General features: G+C 32.0%; 3 protein-coding genes and 1 pseudogene across 5 annotated transcripts; 1 reads left to right on the forward strand and 3 right to left on the reverse strand.

Annotated features, from left to right (window-relative positions):
- Window positions 1-115: 115 nt before the first annotated feature.
- LOC106403580 (probable LRR receptor-like serine/threonine-protein kinase At1g51820) lies at window positions 116-9,538 on the forward strand. 2 transcript variants are annotated; one of them, XM_013893686.3, is made up of 14 exons: window positions 116-354; window positions 5,629-5,948; window positions 6,009-6,157; window positions 6,431-6,906; window positions 7,027-7,171; window positions 7,248-7,319; window positions 7,426-7,497; window positions 7,597-7,668; window positions 7,759-7,940; window positions 8,020-8,258; window positions 8,363-8,489; window positions 8,584-8,649; window positions 8,737-8,926; window positions 9,015-9,538. In XM_013893686.3, the coding sequence occupies exons 1-14, from the start codon at window positions 282-284 to the stop codon at window positions 9,421-9,423; spliced, it is 2,592 nt and encodes an 863-aa protein (XP_013749140.1). In that variant the 5' UTR covers window positions 116-281; the 3' UTR covers window positions 9,424-9,538. The 2 variants fall into 2 exon arrangements, with proteins under 2 accessions (XP_013749140.1, XP_013749139.1); XM_013893685.3 differs by having other exon boundaries at window positions 5,629-6,157.
- A 215-nt stretch (window positions 9,539-9,753) lies between these two features.
- On the reverse strand, window positions 9,754-10,726 carry LOC106403582 (branchpoint-bridging protein). The gene is made up of 3 exons (XM_013844396.3): window positions 10,703-10,726; window positions 10,556-10,631; window positions 9,754-10,462 (listed from the first exon to the last, which is right to left on the reverse strand). The coding sequence occupies exons 1-3, from the start codon at window positions 10,724-10,726 to the stop codon at window positions 10,041-10,043; spliced, it is 522 nt and encodes a 173-aa protein (XP_013699850.1). The 3' UTR covers window positions 9,754-10,040.
- Window positions 10,727-11,238: 512 nt separating this feature from the next.
- On the reverse strand, window positions 11,239-13,176 carry LOC106455038. 2 transcript variants are annotated; one of them, XM_048766332.1, is made up of 5 exons: window positions 12,544-13,176; window positions 12,211-12,423; window positions 11,991-12,116; window positions 11,700-11,891; window positions 11,239-11,593 (listed from the first exon to the last, which is right to left on the reverse strand). In XM_048766332.1, the coding sequence occupies exons 1-5, from the start codon at window positions 12,721-12,723 to the stop codon at window positions 11,399-11,401; spliced, it is 906 nt and encodes a 301-aa protein (XP_048622289.1). In that variant the 5' UTR covers window positions 12,724-13,176; the 3' UTR covers window positions 11,239-11,398. The 2 variants fall into 2 exon arrangements, with proteins under 2 accessions (XP_048622289.1, XP_048622288.1); XM_048766331.1 differs by having other exon boundaries at window positions 12,205-12,423.
- A 3,671-nt stretch (window positions 13,177-16,847) lies between these two features.
- On the reverse strand, window positions 16,848-19,957 carry LOC111198275 (annotated as a pseudogene).
- Window positions 19,958-20,005: the final 48 nt, after the last annotated feature.

The raw sequence follows: 20,005 nt of genomic DNA on the forward strand, positions 1-20,005 counted from the left end.
TAATCTAGTATTGTGTTACAAAAAAGAATGCGCTTGTTGTTCGAAAAAATAAAAGGAATGAGAGCGTTTTGGACCACTTATCTTTAACTCTTGTCTTTTTATCTCAACTTGCTTTAACGTACCACCACCGTCAATTAATTTATTTTTGTATCCTATTCACTACGGAGACTTATAAGAAGTTGACTTAGGACTTTTGAGAAGTGGCTCATATAAACTCATAAGCATAGCTTGATATCTCAGAAAAGGCATTATCTTTGCCTTGGCACACATTAAGGCAAAACATGGAGAGACACTGTGTGTTCATTGCCACTGCTGTGATGATGATTTATCTTGTTCAAGCTCAAGATACAACTGGTACGTACAAAATTATGTTTAAAAGCTTAATCCGCACATCCGCGCGGATATGTTTTTATTTTAAAGTTATTTTAAATTTTTTATAAAGATATATGTTTTATATCAATTTTAGTTTTCTGTATATAATATTAATTTGAAATTTTATATTGGTAAATTTGATCAAATTTTACTTTTTTGTTTGTTTATTTAAAAAACTAACAGCATATTAAAATGTTAAATTTTAAACACTAGTTTTATATGAATTATTACTAATTTTATCAGAATTGTTTTTTAAAATATGTATTTTGACATATGTAATTTGAGTCAAACACTTTAGTTCGTTTTTTATTTTATTTTAAGCCTAATATATATTAAGTTATATATAATCTTACTAAATTTATTTACATTTCTAAGACGACAAACAACCTAAATGCAATTAATAAAATTAATCAAAATTTATAATATTATTTAAAAAGTCAATTTTCTACGTGTCGCGTCCACATTAATTCTTAGAACGGTTAATTACAAATGTACTTTTTATGAATAAAAAATATTACATTTAAGTGCTATTAACTTTTTATTTAGTAATTTCAGTTTACTAGATTGTTAATTTTGTTTAATTTTAGTTTTTTTACAATTAACAATATATAATAAAAAGGAAGCATTTATAAATTTTTAAAACAAATTTAAAATCGAAAATATATGTATCTATAATATGATTTCATTAAAAAAAAAGGTTCACAAAATATTAATATTCCTTTAAAACATATCTTTGAACATCATAAAATATAATTTCAAAGTAACGAAAATATTTTACTAATTTTATTTGACTTTATTAAAATAAAAAAAAATAATTATACTTTCGTTTAAATTTGAAAGAATATATGCAACTTAGGATACTCACAAAATGAGTTACTTGACTAATCTATCCAAAATCAAAGATTTAACTACACAAGAACATATAATTGTATAATAATATTTTTTTATTTTATATATATAAATTACAAGATGACTCAAAACATATTAATGTAGAAAAATAAAGCATTAACCAATTGTTATAATTCAGTTTTTTTTTGTAAATTTATATATATGCATGAGACTTTAGAATATTATTGTTATATCCATTTATGTAATTTTGAGTCAAACACTTAGTTCTTTTATCTCATTCTAAGCCTAATATATATTAAATTATACAGAATCTTATTCAAATATATTTACATATCTAAGACGACAAACAACCTAAATGCAATTAATCAAAATTTTAGTATATTTAAAACAAAAATATTATAGTTGAATTCAAATAAATAGATACAACTCAGTATAGCCAAGAGGTAACCAAATCGAATGTTGACAACAAAAAACAACAAAACCGACTAAATTTAACATATCTAAAATTATGTCTAATTAAATTAATATAATATTATTAATATAAGTTATACATATAAATTAAAAATTAATTTGAAATTATAAATAAATATTAATCAATTATTATAATATATTTATTTTATAAATATTTATACACGTGCATGAGTACAAAAGAATCACCTAGCTAGTAAATACTCTTAAGCCACCAACAAATGAATGCCTTTACGCCTTAATATAGTAGTCAATCGTATTATTTTACAACTAGGTGTTTGCCCGCAATTTTGCGGGTAGTTATATTATATAAAGAAATATATATTATCTTTACACTGTTATAATTTTTGAATAATAATTAGAAATTTAAAAATTTATTTTTAATTTCAAATATTTGGATAATCAAAAAATTTCAGTATATATTTTTAGAAGATATGTGAGATTTGAAATAGTTCAAAAACATAAACCTTAGTCATTAAAAGTCTTTTTCTTACATAAAAAAATATTATAATTAATTCAGATAATTGGTTGTAGAATTACTTTATATTTTTGTTTAACACATGAAAAACCAAAAATACTCTAGCTCTCAAGAAAAAAAAAAGAGTGTATTTTTTCGTGTAACTCCAATATGACCAATACAATGATCAGAAGCTTTTATCATGAAAGATCTTTTATAAACGGTTTTGTGTGGGCTTTACAACCCTAAAAGTTATAATAATTCCTTACCTACAAATATAATTCTTTTATATAATAATATATAACCATTAAATTTATTTCTATAAAAATGAAAAGTATTTTATTTAATTATATATAACTAATTGATAAAAATAAAGAAATTGATAAAGCATATATATTCTTTCTCTAATTCTACAATTAGTATCATAAATCATTATTTGTAATATCATTTGTGTTATTTGGTAATTTGTATTAATTAATTCTACAGTTATCTTTTAGTTTTAGATTTGATTAAAATAATAACTGATAAATGTTAGCAACCAATCAAATTATTAATATTTTTCAAAACTTAACCTATTAAAGACACATAATCAAAAGGACATATAGGAGGATATCGTTGAATAAATAAATTAGCATTTGACATCATAAGCCAATTCACATATACTATCTTGTTCGTATTGTCTATTAAACATATAATATAAAGCAAAATGAAATTATGTGTAATGTAAAAGCTTAACTATTGTTTGAAGTGAAAACGTTTCAGTATATAACTCTATTTAATTCCATACGTTTTAGAAGACTAAAATAATGGAGTAGATCATACTTCTTAACTCTTAAGTGACTAAATAATAGACCAGGGAACTGAAAACATGAAATAATGAATCACTATCAATGTATTATGAAGTCATTTGCATTTCTAAAATATTATTAATGCGTACGATATTATGAAATGTAATGGTCCAAAATTCACGCTAACACTAATTTTGATATTATAGTTTTATCTTTAATGAGTGATTTAAATTAAACATAAATGTTAGTTGTATTCTTTTTAAACTAAAATTAGCTAATATATATATATATATATATATATATATATATATATATAAATATGTTGGTGACCCTCCTCTGATACCACGTGGAAAGTCATTCTCTGACAGGCCGACACGTGTCCGTTTTTTGGGTTTTATTTCTTTGGTTGGGCTTGAGTTTAACTTTGGGTTTATACTATAAACAATTGAAAGGGCTTTTTACTCTTTAATATTATTGAATGTGTTAATTATTTCTTAATAGTAGATAAAAAAAACACACATTACGATATGGACGTTATATTATCATCAAAGCAATCTTTACCCTATGTACCTCATCCTGCGATAATTTATAAAGTAGCAGCGAATCTATGAGTTCAGCAAATTTGCAATTACTTACGTCAGAATTTTAAGTATATAAACATTCAACAGTAATGTGTTGAATATTATATTCATATGATTTAAAAGCCTTTACAAATTTTTATTTTTAAACATACACCAAAAACTTTATGAAAGTAAATATCCATTCAGGTTCTCAACCACTTCAAATACCACCAACGCCAAAAAATTTAATCAAGTGCACGAAAACTATAATATATTTAAAACTACAATAAATACATTAGTTAATGAAATATCCTTTTTAAAAAATATTATGGATGCATACATAAATATTAAGAGAAATGTATAAAAGGAAATAAAAGTAACAATAACTTGAAGAACAAAATGTATAAGGCTGAGAATATTTATGTTGGTGACCCTCCTGTGATGCCACGTGGAAAGTCATTCTCTGACAGGCCGACACGTGTCCGTCTTCTGGATTTTATTTCTTTGGTTGGGCTTGAGTTTAACTTTGGGCTTATACTATGAACAATTGAGAGAGCTTTTTACTCTTTAATATTATTGAATGTGTTAATTATTTCTTAATACATAGTAGATAAAAAAAACACACATTACGATATGGACGTTATATTATCATCAAAGCAATCTTTACCCTATGCACCTCATCCTGCGATAATTTATAAAGTAGCAACGAATCTATGAGTTCAGCAAATTTGCAATTACTTACGTCAGAATTTTAAGTATATAAACATTCAACAGTAATGTGTTGAATATTATATTCATATGATTTAAAAGCCTTTACAAATTTTTATTTTTAAACATATACCAAAAACTTTATGAAAGTAAATATTCATTCAGGTTCTCAACCACTTCAAATACCACCAACGCCAAAAAAATTTAATCAAGTGCACGAAAACTATAATATATTTAAAACTACAATAAATACATTAATTAATGAAAAAATCCTTTTTAAAAAATATTATGGATGCATACATAAATACTAAGAAAAATGTATAAAAGGAAATAAAAGTAACAATAACTTGAAGAACAAAATGTATAAGACTGAGAATATTTATGATTTGTGGTCTAAGATATATTCAACTTATTGTCCTAATCAAGGCGGAATAAACATTGAATAATATTTTTTAAAAAATTATATATACTTAGAAATATTTTTAGTGGTAGGGTATATTTATAATTTCCAATATTTGGCCAAATAAAGAAAAAGGAAACCTGCATGTATATAACCATGAAAAGAAAACTACTTTAAATAACTTAATCAAAACAACAACCACGTACAACTAAACCCGATGAACGTCCCAACCTCAAAAAAAATATGGTATAAGAGTTTTTTTGCAAAAAAAGATGGTATAAGAGCAAAAATCCCAAGACATGACAAATAATTTTGTACTAACAGCTTACCAACCAATTTAATTTACATAGTTCATTTAACACTAATCAAAGCAAGCAAATATCCCTAATCAAAGCAAATATTGGTAGCTTCATAGTCTATTTAGTATTCAAATACATTAACATGTACAATATTTAACTAATATGTATATTTTTATATGATACAAATTTATATTAAACATTCATTCTAACTGTTTAAATTGTTTTTAAATTTTTGGGCCGGCCCTAGTCTTATTTATAAACAAGACTTTAAATTAATAGAATATATACAAATCTTAAAGAACCACAAATATAAGGCAATAAATAATGGATTACGAAAAGAAAATAGAGCATATGACATATTAATAGTCTAGATGTATCTTTATTCTAATTTTTAAGTTAATGATGAATATTCCCAACAACCTTTAAAGAGTAAAATTTTTTAGGACTCTATTTCAGTAGAGTAGATAGATACAAATGTTAAAACCCCACAAAATAGGACAATAAATAATGGATTACAAAAAGAAAATAGAACATATGACATTGTAATAGTCGAGATATATCTTTAGTCTAATTTCTTAAGTTACCTATGAATATGTCCAACCACCTTTAAACAGTAGATTTTTTTAGGACTATCTTAAATTCTTAATAGAGTAGAAGTAGATATATATGTATGTGTTTTTCAAGGGTTTCTGAGATTATTAAATAGTTTCATCTATTATCTTATCAGGATTCATCAATGTGGATTGCGGTTTACCCCCTTATGAATCTCCTTACAACACAACCACGACCGGTTTAGCATATACATCAGATACCGATTTCGTTAACAGTGGGAAAACTGGTAGAATCGCCAAAGAATTTGAACCGGACTACGATGAGCCCATTTTGACACTCAGATATTTTCCAGAAGGAATAAGAAACTGCTACCATCTAAATGTGACCCGGGACATCAACTATATGATCAAGGCCACATTCGTATATGGGAATTACGATAATGCTAATGACGACCCGAGCTTCGACCTTTATTTCGGTCCAATTTTTTGGGTAACGGTGAGTAGTAATAATACTAGAGAGGAGATCATCCATGTGACGAAATCCAATTCGTTACAGGTATGTCTTGTTAGGACAGGAGCAACTGTACCTTTCATAAATGTCTTGGAGCTACGACCATTGCCGAAAACTGATTATGTTACACCAAGGGGCGGGTCGTTGAACCTTATATTCAGGGTGTATCTTAGCAATTCCGGTTTTGGAATACGGTAAGAATTGATTACAAAAATTTAAGGTTGCATAAAACATAATTGTTTATATGCGTTATGTTTTATATGCTTTCCTGAAAGAAAAACAAACACAATATTTATTATTTTACTTGTTTTGTCAATTTCAGTTTGCCTTCGTATTTATATGGTTTTCTTTCAAATAAGAACCTCAGTGTCTAATTTTTTTTTAATTATATTTTTTGTAAGATGCAAAACACAAACAGAGGAAATATATTACGTTAGTAACGTGGTCTAAATGCATAATGGTCGCAGGTATCCAGAAGATATCTATGACAGAACATGGAATTCATACTTCGATAAGGAGTTATGGGCAGAAGTAACAACGAATCTGACAGTAAACGTTGATAAAAGTAATGAATTACCACATGGCGTAATGGCAACGGGCGCAACACCTCTAAACGAGAAAGACGCATTGAACATGACATGGGACGTTGAGCCTCCAACTGCAAAGTCTTACATCTACATGTACTTTGCAGAACTTAAGACTCTAAGGGCCAACGATACAAGGGAATTTAATATGACGCTGAATGGAAAATATCTATCTGGACCTTATAGTCCCATACCATTAGAAGCCCAAACCATCACAGCCGAAGAGCAGCAATGCGATGAAGGGGCATGTCTTTTGCAGCTTGTGAAGACGTTAAACTCATCTCTTCCGCCTCTACTTAATGCTATGGAGATTTTCACTGTGATTGATTTCCCCCAAATGGAGACAAATGACGATGACGGTATGTAGATTTTTTTTTGTGTAGTAAAAGTATGTAGATTTTAAACCTTTGATCTTATCTACAGATGTTTTCTGCATTTTGTGTGTTGATTCTTGATATCATTAAGCTTTAAAATGGTAGTTGCTGGCATAAAGAGTATTCAAGATACTTATGGATTGAGTAGAATAAGTTGGCAAGGAGATCCGTGTGTCCCCGAAAAGTTTTTGTGGGACGGCCTAAACTGCGACAACTCAAAAAATTCGTCGCCACCAATAATCACTTCCTTGTAAGATAAGAAATCTATATATTTTTTTCTAATCAGGTCAATTTCAAACTACACATCTCATAGTTCATGTCTTCAGAGACTTATCTTCAAGTAATTTAACCGGGAACATCACGCAAGCCATTGAAAATCTCTCTCACCTTCAAAAATTGTAAGTATATCTCTGCACGGCTGTCCAAGGCTCCAAGCCTTAAAAAATATTTATCCGTTGGAGAACCATATTTGATGAGTCGATTTTTCTTCTGTGTTAATTTTAGGAACTTGTCAAATAACAATTTGACTGGAGAAATACCTGAATTTCTGGCTTACATAAAATCACTCTTGGTCATGTAAGACTCTCATGGACACTAACAATATAGACGTTTTTTGGTTAAGATTTTTTTTCCTAAAAATGATTACTTATGTTTTGACTCTATATATTCCAACAGAGACTTGACTGGTAATAATTTCACTGGCTCGGTTCCTCCCTCACTTCTTCAGAAAAAAGGAATGGAGTTAAAGTAAGCTATTTTTATTTTTTCCCTTAAAGAGTCCAATCACACTAACTGATGGTGTATTTGGCAATCTTTAACAACTCTTGCATATTGTAGTGTCGACAACAACCCGCATCTTCTGTGCGCAGCTGATTCATGTGTGAACAAAGAAGAGAATGGACATACGAAAAAGAGTATTGTTGTACCAGTGGTTGCATCAATTTCCTCACTAGCCGTTCTTGTAGTTGCAATCTTCATATTCCTAGTTCTCAAAAAGAAAAAGGCAGCAAAAGTTGAAGGTATCAATCAATCAGTAAATAAGTTCAAGATTAAATGTGAATACTCAAACATAACCAGAATTGTGCCTTGTAATCTTAGGGCGAAGACCATCATATATGAACGCGTCACATAGTGGATCATCTCAACCGGAAATAATGATGAAGAATAGAAGGTTTACTTACTCAGAAGTTATGTCGATGACAAATAACTTCCAAAGAGTCATTGGTAAAGGAGGGTTTGGAATTGTTTATCATGGTTTTGTGAACGGTACAGAACAAGTAGCTGTTAAGATTCTTTCTCATTCATCATCTCAAGGATATAAGCAATTCAAAGCTGAGGTAAAGTCTCACTATCGTCACTTGCTACTTCAATCAAAATAGTCAACGATTGAACTCTCATTAATTAATACCAAAAGCTTTTGAACTATGATTTTGGTTTTTAGGTAGAACTTCTTCTTAGAGTTCATCACAAGAATTTGGTCAGTCTTGTTGGATATTGTGACGAAGGAGAGAACTTGACTCTCATTTATGAATACATGGCCAATGGAGATTTAAAAGAACATATGTCAGGTAGGCAGCAAACACAACTGATTTTGTATTGTTGTAGTTTTATGGTGATAGCATAAGACTCTGACATATATCCATCTCTTCATTTAAAACACAGGGACACGTAACCGCTTTATTTTAAATTGGGGAACTAGACTAAAAATAGTCATCGAAGCTGCACATGGTTGGTTTCTAGATTGAATATTCCTATTGTTTTTTTTTCTGTTTGATTTTCATCTGGTTGATGAACCTTTTGGATTTTGTGATATAGGACTCGAGTATTTGCATAATGGATGCAGACCGCCAATGGTTCACAGAGACGTCAAAACAACAAATATATTGTTGAATGAACACTTTGAGGCGAAACTTGCTGATTTTGGGCTTTCAAGGTCATTTCCTACCGAAGGTGAAACTCATGTGTCAACAGTTGTTGCTGGTACTCCTGGATATCTAGATCCTGAGTAAGTAGAACCACTTAAATAGATTCTCACTTTTCTTCAGTGAGAAGGATAACTGATAAGATATATATCCACTTAATTCATTTTCCAGATACTATAGAACAAACTGGTTGACAGAGAAGAGTGATGTTTATAGTTTTGGGATTGTACTATTGGAGATCATCACAAACCGACCTGTGATGGACCAAAGCCGTGAAAAGCCACATATAGCAGAATGGGTGGGGTTAATGCTTACAGAAGGAGACATCACAAGCATTATGGATCCAAGTCTAAATGGACTTTATGATTCTGGTTCCGTTTGGAAAGCTCTTGAGCTAGCAATGTCTTGCGTGAATCCTTCTTCAACGAGAAGACCTACCATGTCTGAAGTTATTATTGGATTAAACGAGTGTCTAGCAAATGAAAATTCAAGAGGAGGAGCGGGTAGGGACATGGATTCAAAGAGTTCCATAGAAGTGAGCTTGATCCTTGGTAGTGAAGTGAGCCCAACGGCTCGGTAGATTACATTTTGTGATCACATGAATTTCTGTTTGCTGTTTTTATTTTGGATGACGCTATCCTCAGACTCGTACTTTGATTGGGTTACCTTTATTAATGAGCTACGAGCTTCTATTATTGATAGGCGTGAAGAAAATCCGATCCAAAAAACCGCTACATAGCCGGGTCCGAAATGTTAAAAATACCCGATTAGATGTTACAAAACATATCTGAACCGAAATGTGTAGTTTCAATGATATTATTTTGCAAGGTTTCATGAATATTGCTTTATACGTAAACTGTAAGATATATAGTATACGTAAGAACATTGAGAAACTAACTAACCAGACTAAACAAAATAATATCATTGAAACTATTCTTACAGGATGAAACTAAAAAATTATAAAGGCTCTCTATTTATAACACCCAAACAATGGAATCTTATCTACTGAAGTTGCAGGTTACACGATGGAATCTCAAGAAACTTGACCATTATATCTGGCAGTATATTTAAGCAATCAACACAAGATTTGTATATATTAAAAAGAACACAAAAAATTCATGAATGATAAAAAAAACTCATTATGATTCTTTTGACTAATTAGATTATGAATGATAAACAAAAAAAAACCATTACGCTTCACATGATCCCACATCCTGGATGTAAATCACCCATAGTAAAGTTCTTAGGCGGAGGTGGCGTAGGCGGGAAACTCTTAGCTGCAGGCTCCTTTGGCTGGGGACCACTTGGTACTGGTAGTGGCGGCGGGGGATTAAGTTGAAGTGGATATGGAGGTGGAAGAGCATAACTTTGATACGGTGGAGGTTGTTGATACATCCAGGGAGGAGGAGGACCATTGTAATACTGTTGATGGTAATTGTTGCATTGTTGCATCGGATGTCCTCTTTGATTGTCTAGAGGTTTCTTGCGTTGTTTGTGATCGCTCCATACAATCTCAGCTTTTTGGCCTGCTTTTGCAATCTTTTCAAGTATTATTTCTGGATTGGTTTTCCCATATATGTATACCGTTTTACTTCGTTTGTCTATCTTGAAAGCAACACCTGTGTATATATAAAAATGATAAATCTATATACTAATATTTAGAAAATGATAATAATAACTAAAAAGGAGAGAAACAAAAGAGAGTTTGAAACCATCAATGGTTTTGAGCAAATCTTTCAAGGGTTTCACCCATCCGGACGTAGGAGATTCAATCTTCAAGAGACTTACCTGTGTAAAACACCATATACGATGATACAATATTCACACATAATACATAACACTAATGTGACAATGTATACCATGTGCTTAGAAGATGATTCCATCGATATAGATACAAGACTCTCTTTGTTCTGTACAGAATAAAAATGATATATAAATAAATTCATTATGAAACATGTAGCAAACCTCACTTTCTCAGAGAAAAATTGCAAAGTTTCACGAAATTTTTGAAGAACCACGATGTTTTGATAAGATGAAATTAAGCAAAGGAAAATTGAAAAGTGAAAGATGAAAGAAATTAAAGCAGGGGTGAAGAAGAAGACCTGTTGGGAGAAGATGGATGAATGTGAGCAGCGTTATTACAAAAGCTAGAAATTTTAGGGTTTTGGTTTTATTACGGCATTTTTTTATTAAAAAAAATATTGTAGGACCGGAAGCCGATAATGTATTAAGCCCAGCTCAATCCTTATTAGTCACATTATAAATTATCGAAAACAAAATAACATGAAGTATTTGTGGGAGCTCACGGTCTTGGGGATTACGCTATCCTGCCGCAAATCAATCTTAACGAATGGCCATTATTAGGGCACCTCATATAATACCATAAGAACAGAGGTTACATTAATCAATCAACATGTGAAAAGATTTCATTACTCAATCAACATTTTGAAAACATTACAATGTTCAGTTATTAGTTTTTTTTAATGTAAATATATTGAACAGTTTTAGTCCTGACAATGCGAGAGTCAACAAGCAGAGAGCTGTGGTTTTAAGTTTCAAATACTACACAACTTTTTTTCGTGTGAAATGGCTTCCAAGGCTCTCTGCTTTCTGTTGCTTATCATCTCCACCATTTTATTCATAGACTTGATCTCTTTCTCTGCCTTTTTTATCTTTCTTTCTTTGGACTCTATCTTCTTTCTTCTTACCAAAACCATTTTCCTCTTTTCTTCATCTCTTGTCTCCATAGCCTACAAAAACATAAAATGGGCAAATCAGAACTCCTACTTACCTAACCCGAATCAATTTCGGTCCTCTGTAACCAAGAAACTTAAATGCGCTTAAAATCGGTTAGACCTGAATCTGGTTGCGTAAGACTTTGGTAGAAGGTAATGAATTCCATAGAGAAGCTTTACAAGGAGCATTAAAAAATCCTTGATATTTCTCCCATTCAAGTTCTTTTACCTTTCTCTCACATTCTTCTCTGTCCATTGTCCCTTGGTTATTGTAATATTCTGGCCATTTCATCCACCTTTGTAAGTTCCACATCTGTTTTAGAGAAATAGACAGATTAAAAGGCATATATAGGAAAGATAAAAACAGATGAAAAACACACCAATGACAACAACACAAGTGGTCACACTTAACCTGATCTTCAATTTGGTTAATAGAAAACTGATAGGAGTCGTCATCTTTACTTGGATTCAGCATCTTGAGGAGGCTTCGCTCACCATCCATGCTTTTTGCCTCGTGTAACATCCGATGGTTTAGGTTCTGCGTAGCATATATTTATATCAGATTTCGTTTGTATAACATTTTTATGATCAATAAAAGAGGAATTTAGGAATTAGGATTTTCTAACATGGACGTTAATCTCTCGTTTCCCAGACGAGAATGATGTAACAGCTTTCTTGTCACGATATGCGTTATTAGCAAAAGTTATCTTGTCTAGCTCCATCTTCTTAAGACAATCTGATTGGAAAGAGTATTGGTCATCCTCGATCCGTGCCCATTTTTCATTATAAATCCTTCCGAATCGCATGTTGTTTTTTAGTGTAGAGATGGCCTTTTCATGATACATCTGTACTTAAAAAGAAAAAAAACATAAGTTATTCACCAGCTTCATTAATTTGATCCACAAGGTCTATATATATATATAAGATAATAGAGAGGTAGATTTCTAAAAAAAACATGTATATACCTTTTTCTCTGTAATTTTTCTTTGGAGTTGAAGCATTTGTTGTTCCATCTCCTCTACCATCGTCTCATTCTCTTTTATCGACTTCGAAAAGCTGTATTGGTTCCTACTCTTGGGTTCATTGAGATCCAGAGGTCCTACATTTCCATTAGTTTTCTTTCTATTAGCTTTTTTGACCTCCATATAGCCTTGGCAGAAATAAAGCTAGATCTTGCAAGAAAAGTTTTTAGAAAAGTGTTTACAACTGTCTGAGTTTGAAAATAGGGAGGGTTGAGAGTACTTTGATATAGACTCCATCACTACATAATTAAAAGTATTTTTGTAACTTGGTTTGCACGCAAAGATAGTTGACCATCTTGCCAACTTATATTAAACAAGTAGATGCTGTTGGGGCGTCTGCGCTATCTATTACTAAAATAAACAGCACTTGAAACACTACACGACGAGTGAAAGATATAAACTTTTCTACACAATGTATAGTTTGTATTTTCAAAGTGCTTTTTGCAGAATTGACGTACAACTTAAAGTCAAACACAAAACTAACTTCCCATTTTTTTGGAAATTGGTTTTGCCCTATTCACCCCACAAGTTCATATAATTCACGAAAATGCCATCAATTTTTTTTCTTTCGAAAATGACATTTTTACTCTCTCACCCTCATCATCTTCAAGTAATTACAAGATTGTCATTGTCATCAATATCCCAACCACCATGAACAACCAATTTGAAGCTCTTAATGCTCCCAAAATCGAGTTACCCTTCTTCTTTTTCCATTCTTGTGAACTAAACACAACATATCTCTCACTTTCTCTCCACAATGAGCTAAAAAAACCCAAGATTTTGATTCTACATTTTTTATGGTTCATAGAGTCATAGAAGCTAACGATTCTGGGTGGGTCACTTTCGTTTAAGATTCTGTGTGCTTGGAGAAGCCTTATGTGTGCTAAGAAAGTTATCTCACCAATTTAAGGTATGAAATCGAGTTTTTTTTCAGATCTGTTCGTTAGACGACTTACATGGGAAGTCATCTGGCTGTAAACGACTTACCTGGAAGTCGTCTGGTCAACGCAGAGGTTATTTTTGCAATTGACTTTGAAATCGGTTTTCTGAGACGACTGAAAGTTAAGTCATCTGATTTTGTTTGGTTACAAAAAAATCTCCAAAGAACCTAGACTACTTACATTTCAGTCGTCATAGGTTTGTTTTTCATTTGACTGGATTATTTCAGAAGTTTGACTTTCCCGGACGACTTACATTTCAGTCGTCTGGTGAAAATTGAAATATCAATATTTCATTAACACTAGACGACTTACAATTAAGTCGTCATAGGTTAGTTTTGCAATTGAAAAAAAAACTTCAATATTTAATCATACCCAAACGACTTACAATTCAGTCATCCGCCCGACGACTTACATATAAGTTATCCAGGATTTTATTCTGAGATTCTGGTCAAACCTCGTAAATCCTGGACGACTGAATTGTAAGTCGTCTGGGTATGATTAAATATTGAAGTTTTTTTTTTCAATTGCAAAACTAACCTATGACGACTTAATTGTAAGTCGTCTAGTTTAAAAAATATTATTATTTTAATTTTCACGAGACGACTGAAATGTAAGTCGTCCAGGAAAGTCAAACTTCTGAAATAATCCAGTAAAATGCAAAACTAACCTATGACGACTGAAATGTAAGTCGTCTTGATTTTTTGGAGTTTTTTTTTAACCAAACAAAAGTAGACGACTTATTTTTCAGTCGTCTGAAATAACAGATTTCAAAGTCAATTGCAAAAATAACCTCTGCGTTGACCAGACGACGTATAGTTTAGTCGTCAGGAGTACTTAGATTGAAGTCGTCCGCTTCGATCTTTAATAAATTTTCGTTTTCTTTGTTCTAAGTTTGCTAATGTGTTTTTTTTTTACCTTTTCAGATGATGCGTCAGTTACATGCAGTGTATGGAGAATGGTTGTTGAAAGATGGATGTTGGAATTTTGTGGTTGATCATTTCAAAGGAGCGAGAATGTTAATTTTGAGTGAAGGTTCGACACATGCTGATCTTGTTGCAATGGCTCAAGAAGATTATAACCTGGACATGAACACAGAGTCTGTGGAGTTAACCTACTCATTACAATAGATGGCTCCAGACCTTCCTCCTATTCATGTTACAAGTGATAGACATGTTTGGCATGACACTTGATTACACCACTTCATACAGAGCATTGTTATATGCGCAAGAAATGGTGAGAGGATCAGCGGAAGACGGGATACTGAAGTTTATTATTTCATTGATTTGTTTATTATTGATAAAAAAAGGCTACTGAAGTTTATTATTTCATTGATTTGTAAATGTGTAAACACATTGTTAGCACATGTATTACATCTTGGGAAACATTATTACTGATTTTACAAAAAATTCACAACTAAAAGAGTAGACATGCAATTTACAAAACAGACCACAAACAAAACTATTATAGATCATTCCTCTACAAAGACAAGCTTGGACTCCACTTGATATGGAAGAAGACTTTGTCAGAAGACTTCCAGGAAGTCCAGACGGCTTCCAGGAAGTCTAGACAACTGAAATGGAAGTCGTCTGGAAGACTTCCTGGAAGTCGTCTAGTGCATTATATTTTAGACGACTAATAGGTAAGTCGTCCCAGAAGTCTTCCAGATCTGAAAAACCTGCATATCAAATCCAGATCTGAAAAACCTGCATATCCAAAAAAGTTCAAATGGCTTAAAAAACAGAAAAAATGAGTGAAAGATTAGATAAAATCTACCTTTATAGAACACACAAAAATACATATCTAAAGTTAATAGATCTACTTTTAAATGAGTGGAAGATGAGTACCATCTGATTAAAAACCTGCAAAAAGGATAGATTAGTAAGAAAAACATGAGACAAAACTGAAAAATTCATATAAAGTTTGGTGTTTTCAAGTCAAAGAGACTAGAGTGGGTTTGAAGAGTTTTAGTTTGGGAAAAAAGTAAGAACTTTATACAACAAGAAGTTACCAAATGAAGAAAAATCAGACATAAAAACTTACCAAAACGCTCAGATCTATTATGAAAATGAGACTTCGTCAGAAGACTTCCATGAAGTCCAGACGACTTCCAGGAAGTCCAGACGACTGAAATGGAAGTCGTCTGGAAGACTTCCTGTAAGTCGTCTAGTGCATTATATTTTAGACGACTAACATGTAAGTCGTCCCAGAAGTCTTCCAGATTTGAAAATCTTGCATATCAAATCCAGATCTGAAAAACCTGCATATCCAAAAACGTTCAAATGACTTAAAAACAGAGAAAATGAGTGGAAGATTAGATAAATCTACCTTTATAGAACACACAAAAATACATATCTAAAATTAATAGATCTACCTTTAAATAAGTGGAAGATGAGTACCATCTCATTAAAAACCTGCAAAAAAAAAAGATAGATTAGTAAGAAAGACATGAAACAAAACTGAAAAATTCATATAAAGTTTGGTGTTTTCAAGTCAAAGAGATTAGAGAGAGGTTGAAGAGTTTTAGAGTGATGAACATTACATTTTTGTTGCAGCCATTTGAGAGGAGGAGAGAGAATGTGTAAATTTTTCTTTATATAGGGAGACAAAAAATCCAATTAGGTTAAATATTTTTGATTCAGACGACTTACTTGTAAGTCGTCCAGAACACTTTAATATTTTTAGCGGGAAATTAAAATATTTTTAGTGGGAAACTAAAATAGAAGACTTCTCAGACGACTTACAAGTAAGTCGTCTGGTTTAAATTATTTAAGCGGGAAAATAATTTTTTTAAAAATTTTAGGCGGGAATATTTGGACGACTTACATGTAAGTCGTCTGTTTTAATTTCTTCACCAGACGACTGAAATGTAAGTCGTCTAGACCCTAAACATAACCCCTAAACTTAATTAACTAACTAAACACTTCATAAAATCAAATTAAACTTCAAAAGTGTTTATTATACACAAAAATAAACATGTATAGGTAAAAAATACCATGATTCACTACCTACACTCATCTATGTTGCCAAACCCTAGACCAAAGAATACCATGATTCACTACCTACACTCATCTATGTTGATAACAATTCAATTTTGTTATATTTTAATTTATATCACTTAAAATTGTTTATAATTACATGATTTAATTTTTCGCTTATCAAAATCTTTTTTAAAAAATTTATAAATTATTTTTAAGATCAGCTACACCAGAAGACTTACTTTAAAGTCGTCCAGACGACTTCCAACATCTCAGACGACTCAAATGACTTACTAGGGCTATATTCGTAAAAATGGTTTCTGTTTTTTTGTTTGGTCACAAGGGGCTAGACTGTAATTTCACAAAACTTTTAGGTTAGTTTTGCATTTGATTCAAGTTTGAGTATAGGTTTGGGGTTAAAATCAAATTGTGGGTTAGTTTTGGCAAATTCTCCTAATTTTATAACCTAAAGTTTCATACATGAGCCGGATTTTGATATAAACTTACCATATCTCCAAATTAATCCCCCAAAATATTAGAACTTGGTTTGTAGGCCAAGAAAATTGATTACTTTGCACTCTAAATTAATTTTAAAACAAATTTTTATACTCTTCTATCCATCGTCCATGTGGTTTGGAAGAATGGCAGGTTCGAAGCGAAAAATTTAAATAAATCAGTTTAGTATAATGTTATATAGCAATGATTAGTTGAAAAAAAATACAAATATGTAACATACAAATGATTAGTGTTTTTATATTCCATACAAATATGGAGCAATCTGCATGAGAGGCTCCAGGGTACTCACATGAAACTTCCTCGCGAAAAGAAAACACACGTTCGTCACCTCACCATCGTAACTACAATTCGACCCGAACCGGATCCAATCCAAGAACCCGACCCGTATATCCTCCTTCATAAACCTCGCTGGATGGGAGCCACCTCTTGACCAATCCACCCACGTCACTGTCCGGTTCGAGTTCATCTCCGGACATATCTTGTTAACCAATGTCGGAAGATAATGCTCGTCCATGTAACACGGCGGACGACAGTGTTCCTTGAAGACAGCGTAGTACCGATGATCGGAGACTATCTCGGCAGCGACTTTACGTGAGATCTCGAACCACTGGTTTCCTTTCCGCCAATCAGAGAGTGATAGATGTGGGAACATTCTAGGGTTGTAACGACCTCGGCCTATGGGCCTTGGATCGTCGAAAGAGCCGAGGAAGGAGGAAGTGGCGCGCATGAGGTAAGTGTAGACTGTGGTGAAGTTGAAGAGAGGGATGCAAGTCTCGGAGAAGAACGAAACGTGCGTTGGAAGGTTCAAGAATCGCGTGAGATAAAAGACGCCTCTCGGCGTCAATCATTGATGATTCTCCCCATTCAACGGCCTGCAAATTTTCACAATATTATACATTTATGGATGAATGTTTTTTCTTCTAAGAATGTTAGTATTATTTTAAGAAATGAAAGTTGAGGTTTTACAGAAATGAACAAAATTTAATATTAATTTACAGGAAAACAAAAGGCAATCAAAATCATTCAAGTAACGTTACATTTTTGAAAAACACAAATGAGAGATGAAGTGGATACAAGCATCAAAGGAGAGACCGAAGACAAAGTGGACGAGGACAAAGCAACCAAGCAAGAAGTATATCGATGAATGTTGTATATCTAAATTCTTGAATTTATTTGTGGTTTAAATTGTTTTACAAAGCAAAAAAAAAAGTAATACATCGGAGTATAAAAATAAAACATTACTAATGGATATATATATTAATCATACCTTGCTTGGTATACGTTTCTTGTAAAACACTGAAGATTCCAGTGGCTCCTCAGTGAACTCCGGCGATGAATGAACATAAATGGAATAAAAACCCTCGTTCCCTTTGAAGAACATCTCCCAAAGAGGGGACAAAGGAAGATTCCACCTCGTCAGAAACATGAACGCCACCTTTGGATTAGTCTTATTCATCACCACGCCACCTGACGCCATCGCCACTCGCCACATCAATTCTTCGTCCGCCACGTCATTACCGGAGCTGTGAGGAGGAGGAAGAGAAGTGAGAGGGTTGGAGGAGAAATCTTTGACGAGGAATAGTGATGTTTGGAATTGTTGGTTGAAGTTAAGAGAGACGAGGAAGAGGAGAGATGCGGTGGAGGAGAAGAAGACAACGCTGACGAGGATGTGAATGTATCGGAGAGTGATCGGCTCTTTCTTCATGCGTACGTTCAGTTCTTTAACAATGGCTGTGATGTTTTTCTTCTTCATAATTTTTTTTGGTTTGTAGTAATTCAACTCCTAATGCTTGCTCTTGCCTTGTATTGTATCTCTATAAGATTATTATGACTAGTGCAACTATTTTTTAAAAAGTTTTTTTCTTTAAATAATAATTTTTATTTCATTCTTTGAAGATAGAAAAAACATTTTTAAAATAAAAAAGTTATCTAAAAACTGTTATAATAATATTTTTGAAATCTGTTTCTACAAATCACATCATTAAATTTTATGATAATATATATAGATACTATTAATAAATTTAAGTTATTTAATAATTTATTAGATTTTCTAATTTTTGTTTTATAATAAGTCATTGATGATAGATTTATGATCTATTTTAAAAGAAATTCTTATTTTATTCCCAAATATTGAGATGTTTAATAGTTAATATCTAATAAAAATAAATAAAGTGATAAATTAAACTTGTGAAACAAACTGCAAAGAATTGATAAATCACCTAATATTTTTGAATAATAAAGGTTTGGTCACAAAATAAGACGTTGGTATATACAGTTCTACGGTTATTAATTCGTTAGATTGATTTTGTTCAAATACAAAAAATAAGATAACGCAAAATCCATATTCAGGATTAATTAGTATTTTCCTAAACTAGGCATGTCTATATGTATGTACATGGCTAGACGTGCATGGTGTGAGGAAACGTGATTTAGTCAAGTTAAAAAGAAGCATGAAATTTGCGGGATTAGGTGTTTTCATGCAGCGGAAAACGAAGCTCATTACTAATTAGTACAGGATCAGATAAATATGGACTAAGTATTAAACTTGATAGTATAAGGAAGATCATTATTAAACTCATGCAGCAAAAACGAAGCTCATTAGTATAGGGAAGATCAGTCTTAAACTTGATAAATATGGACTTAGTATAATTAAGGTCTAGGTGGAAACGGTCATTCACTTCTTCACTTTGCTAAACTTATGATGTCCTTATCACATAGTTCATCATTTGAAAGAACCTAATGCTTGGCACTTTGATAAATTGTTTTTTTTTTTTTCAGGGCGTTGTGTGGTGTTTGCAGCAGGAAGGAGAGAAACAAGGTAGAGAAGAGATGTCGAGAATAGAGGAGGAGAACCGGAAGGAAGTAGAAGAAGCTCAGAGAAAAGAAGCAATGGAGAGGCAAAGAAAGGAGGAAGAACGTTATAGGGAGCTGCAACGGAAGAAGCAATGCCAAAGAAGAAGGCAGAAGAGGAAC

This window comes from Brassica napus, chromosome C8 (assembly GCF_020379485.1).
Source record: "Brassica napus cultivar Da-Ae chromosome C8, Da-Ae, whole genome shotgun sequence".
In the NCBI taxonomy this organism is placed as follows: Eukaryota; Viridiplantae; Streptophyta; class Magnoliopsida; order Brassicales; family Brassicaceae; genus Brassica; species Brassica napus.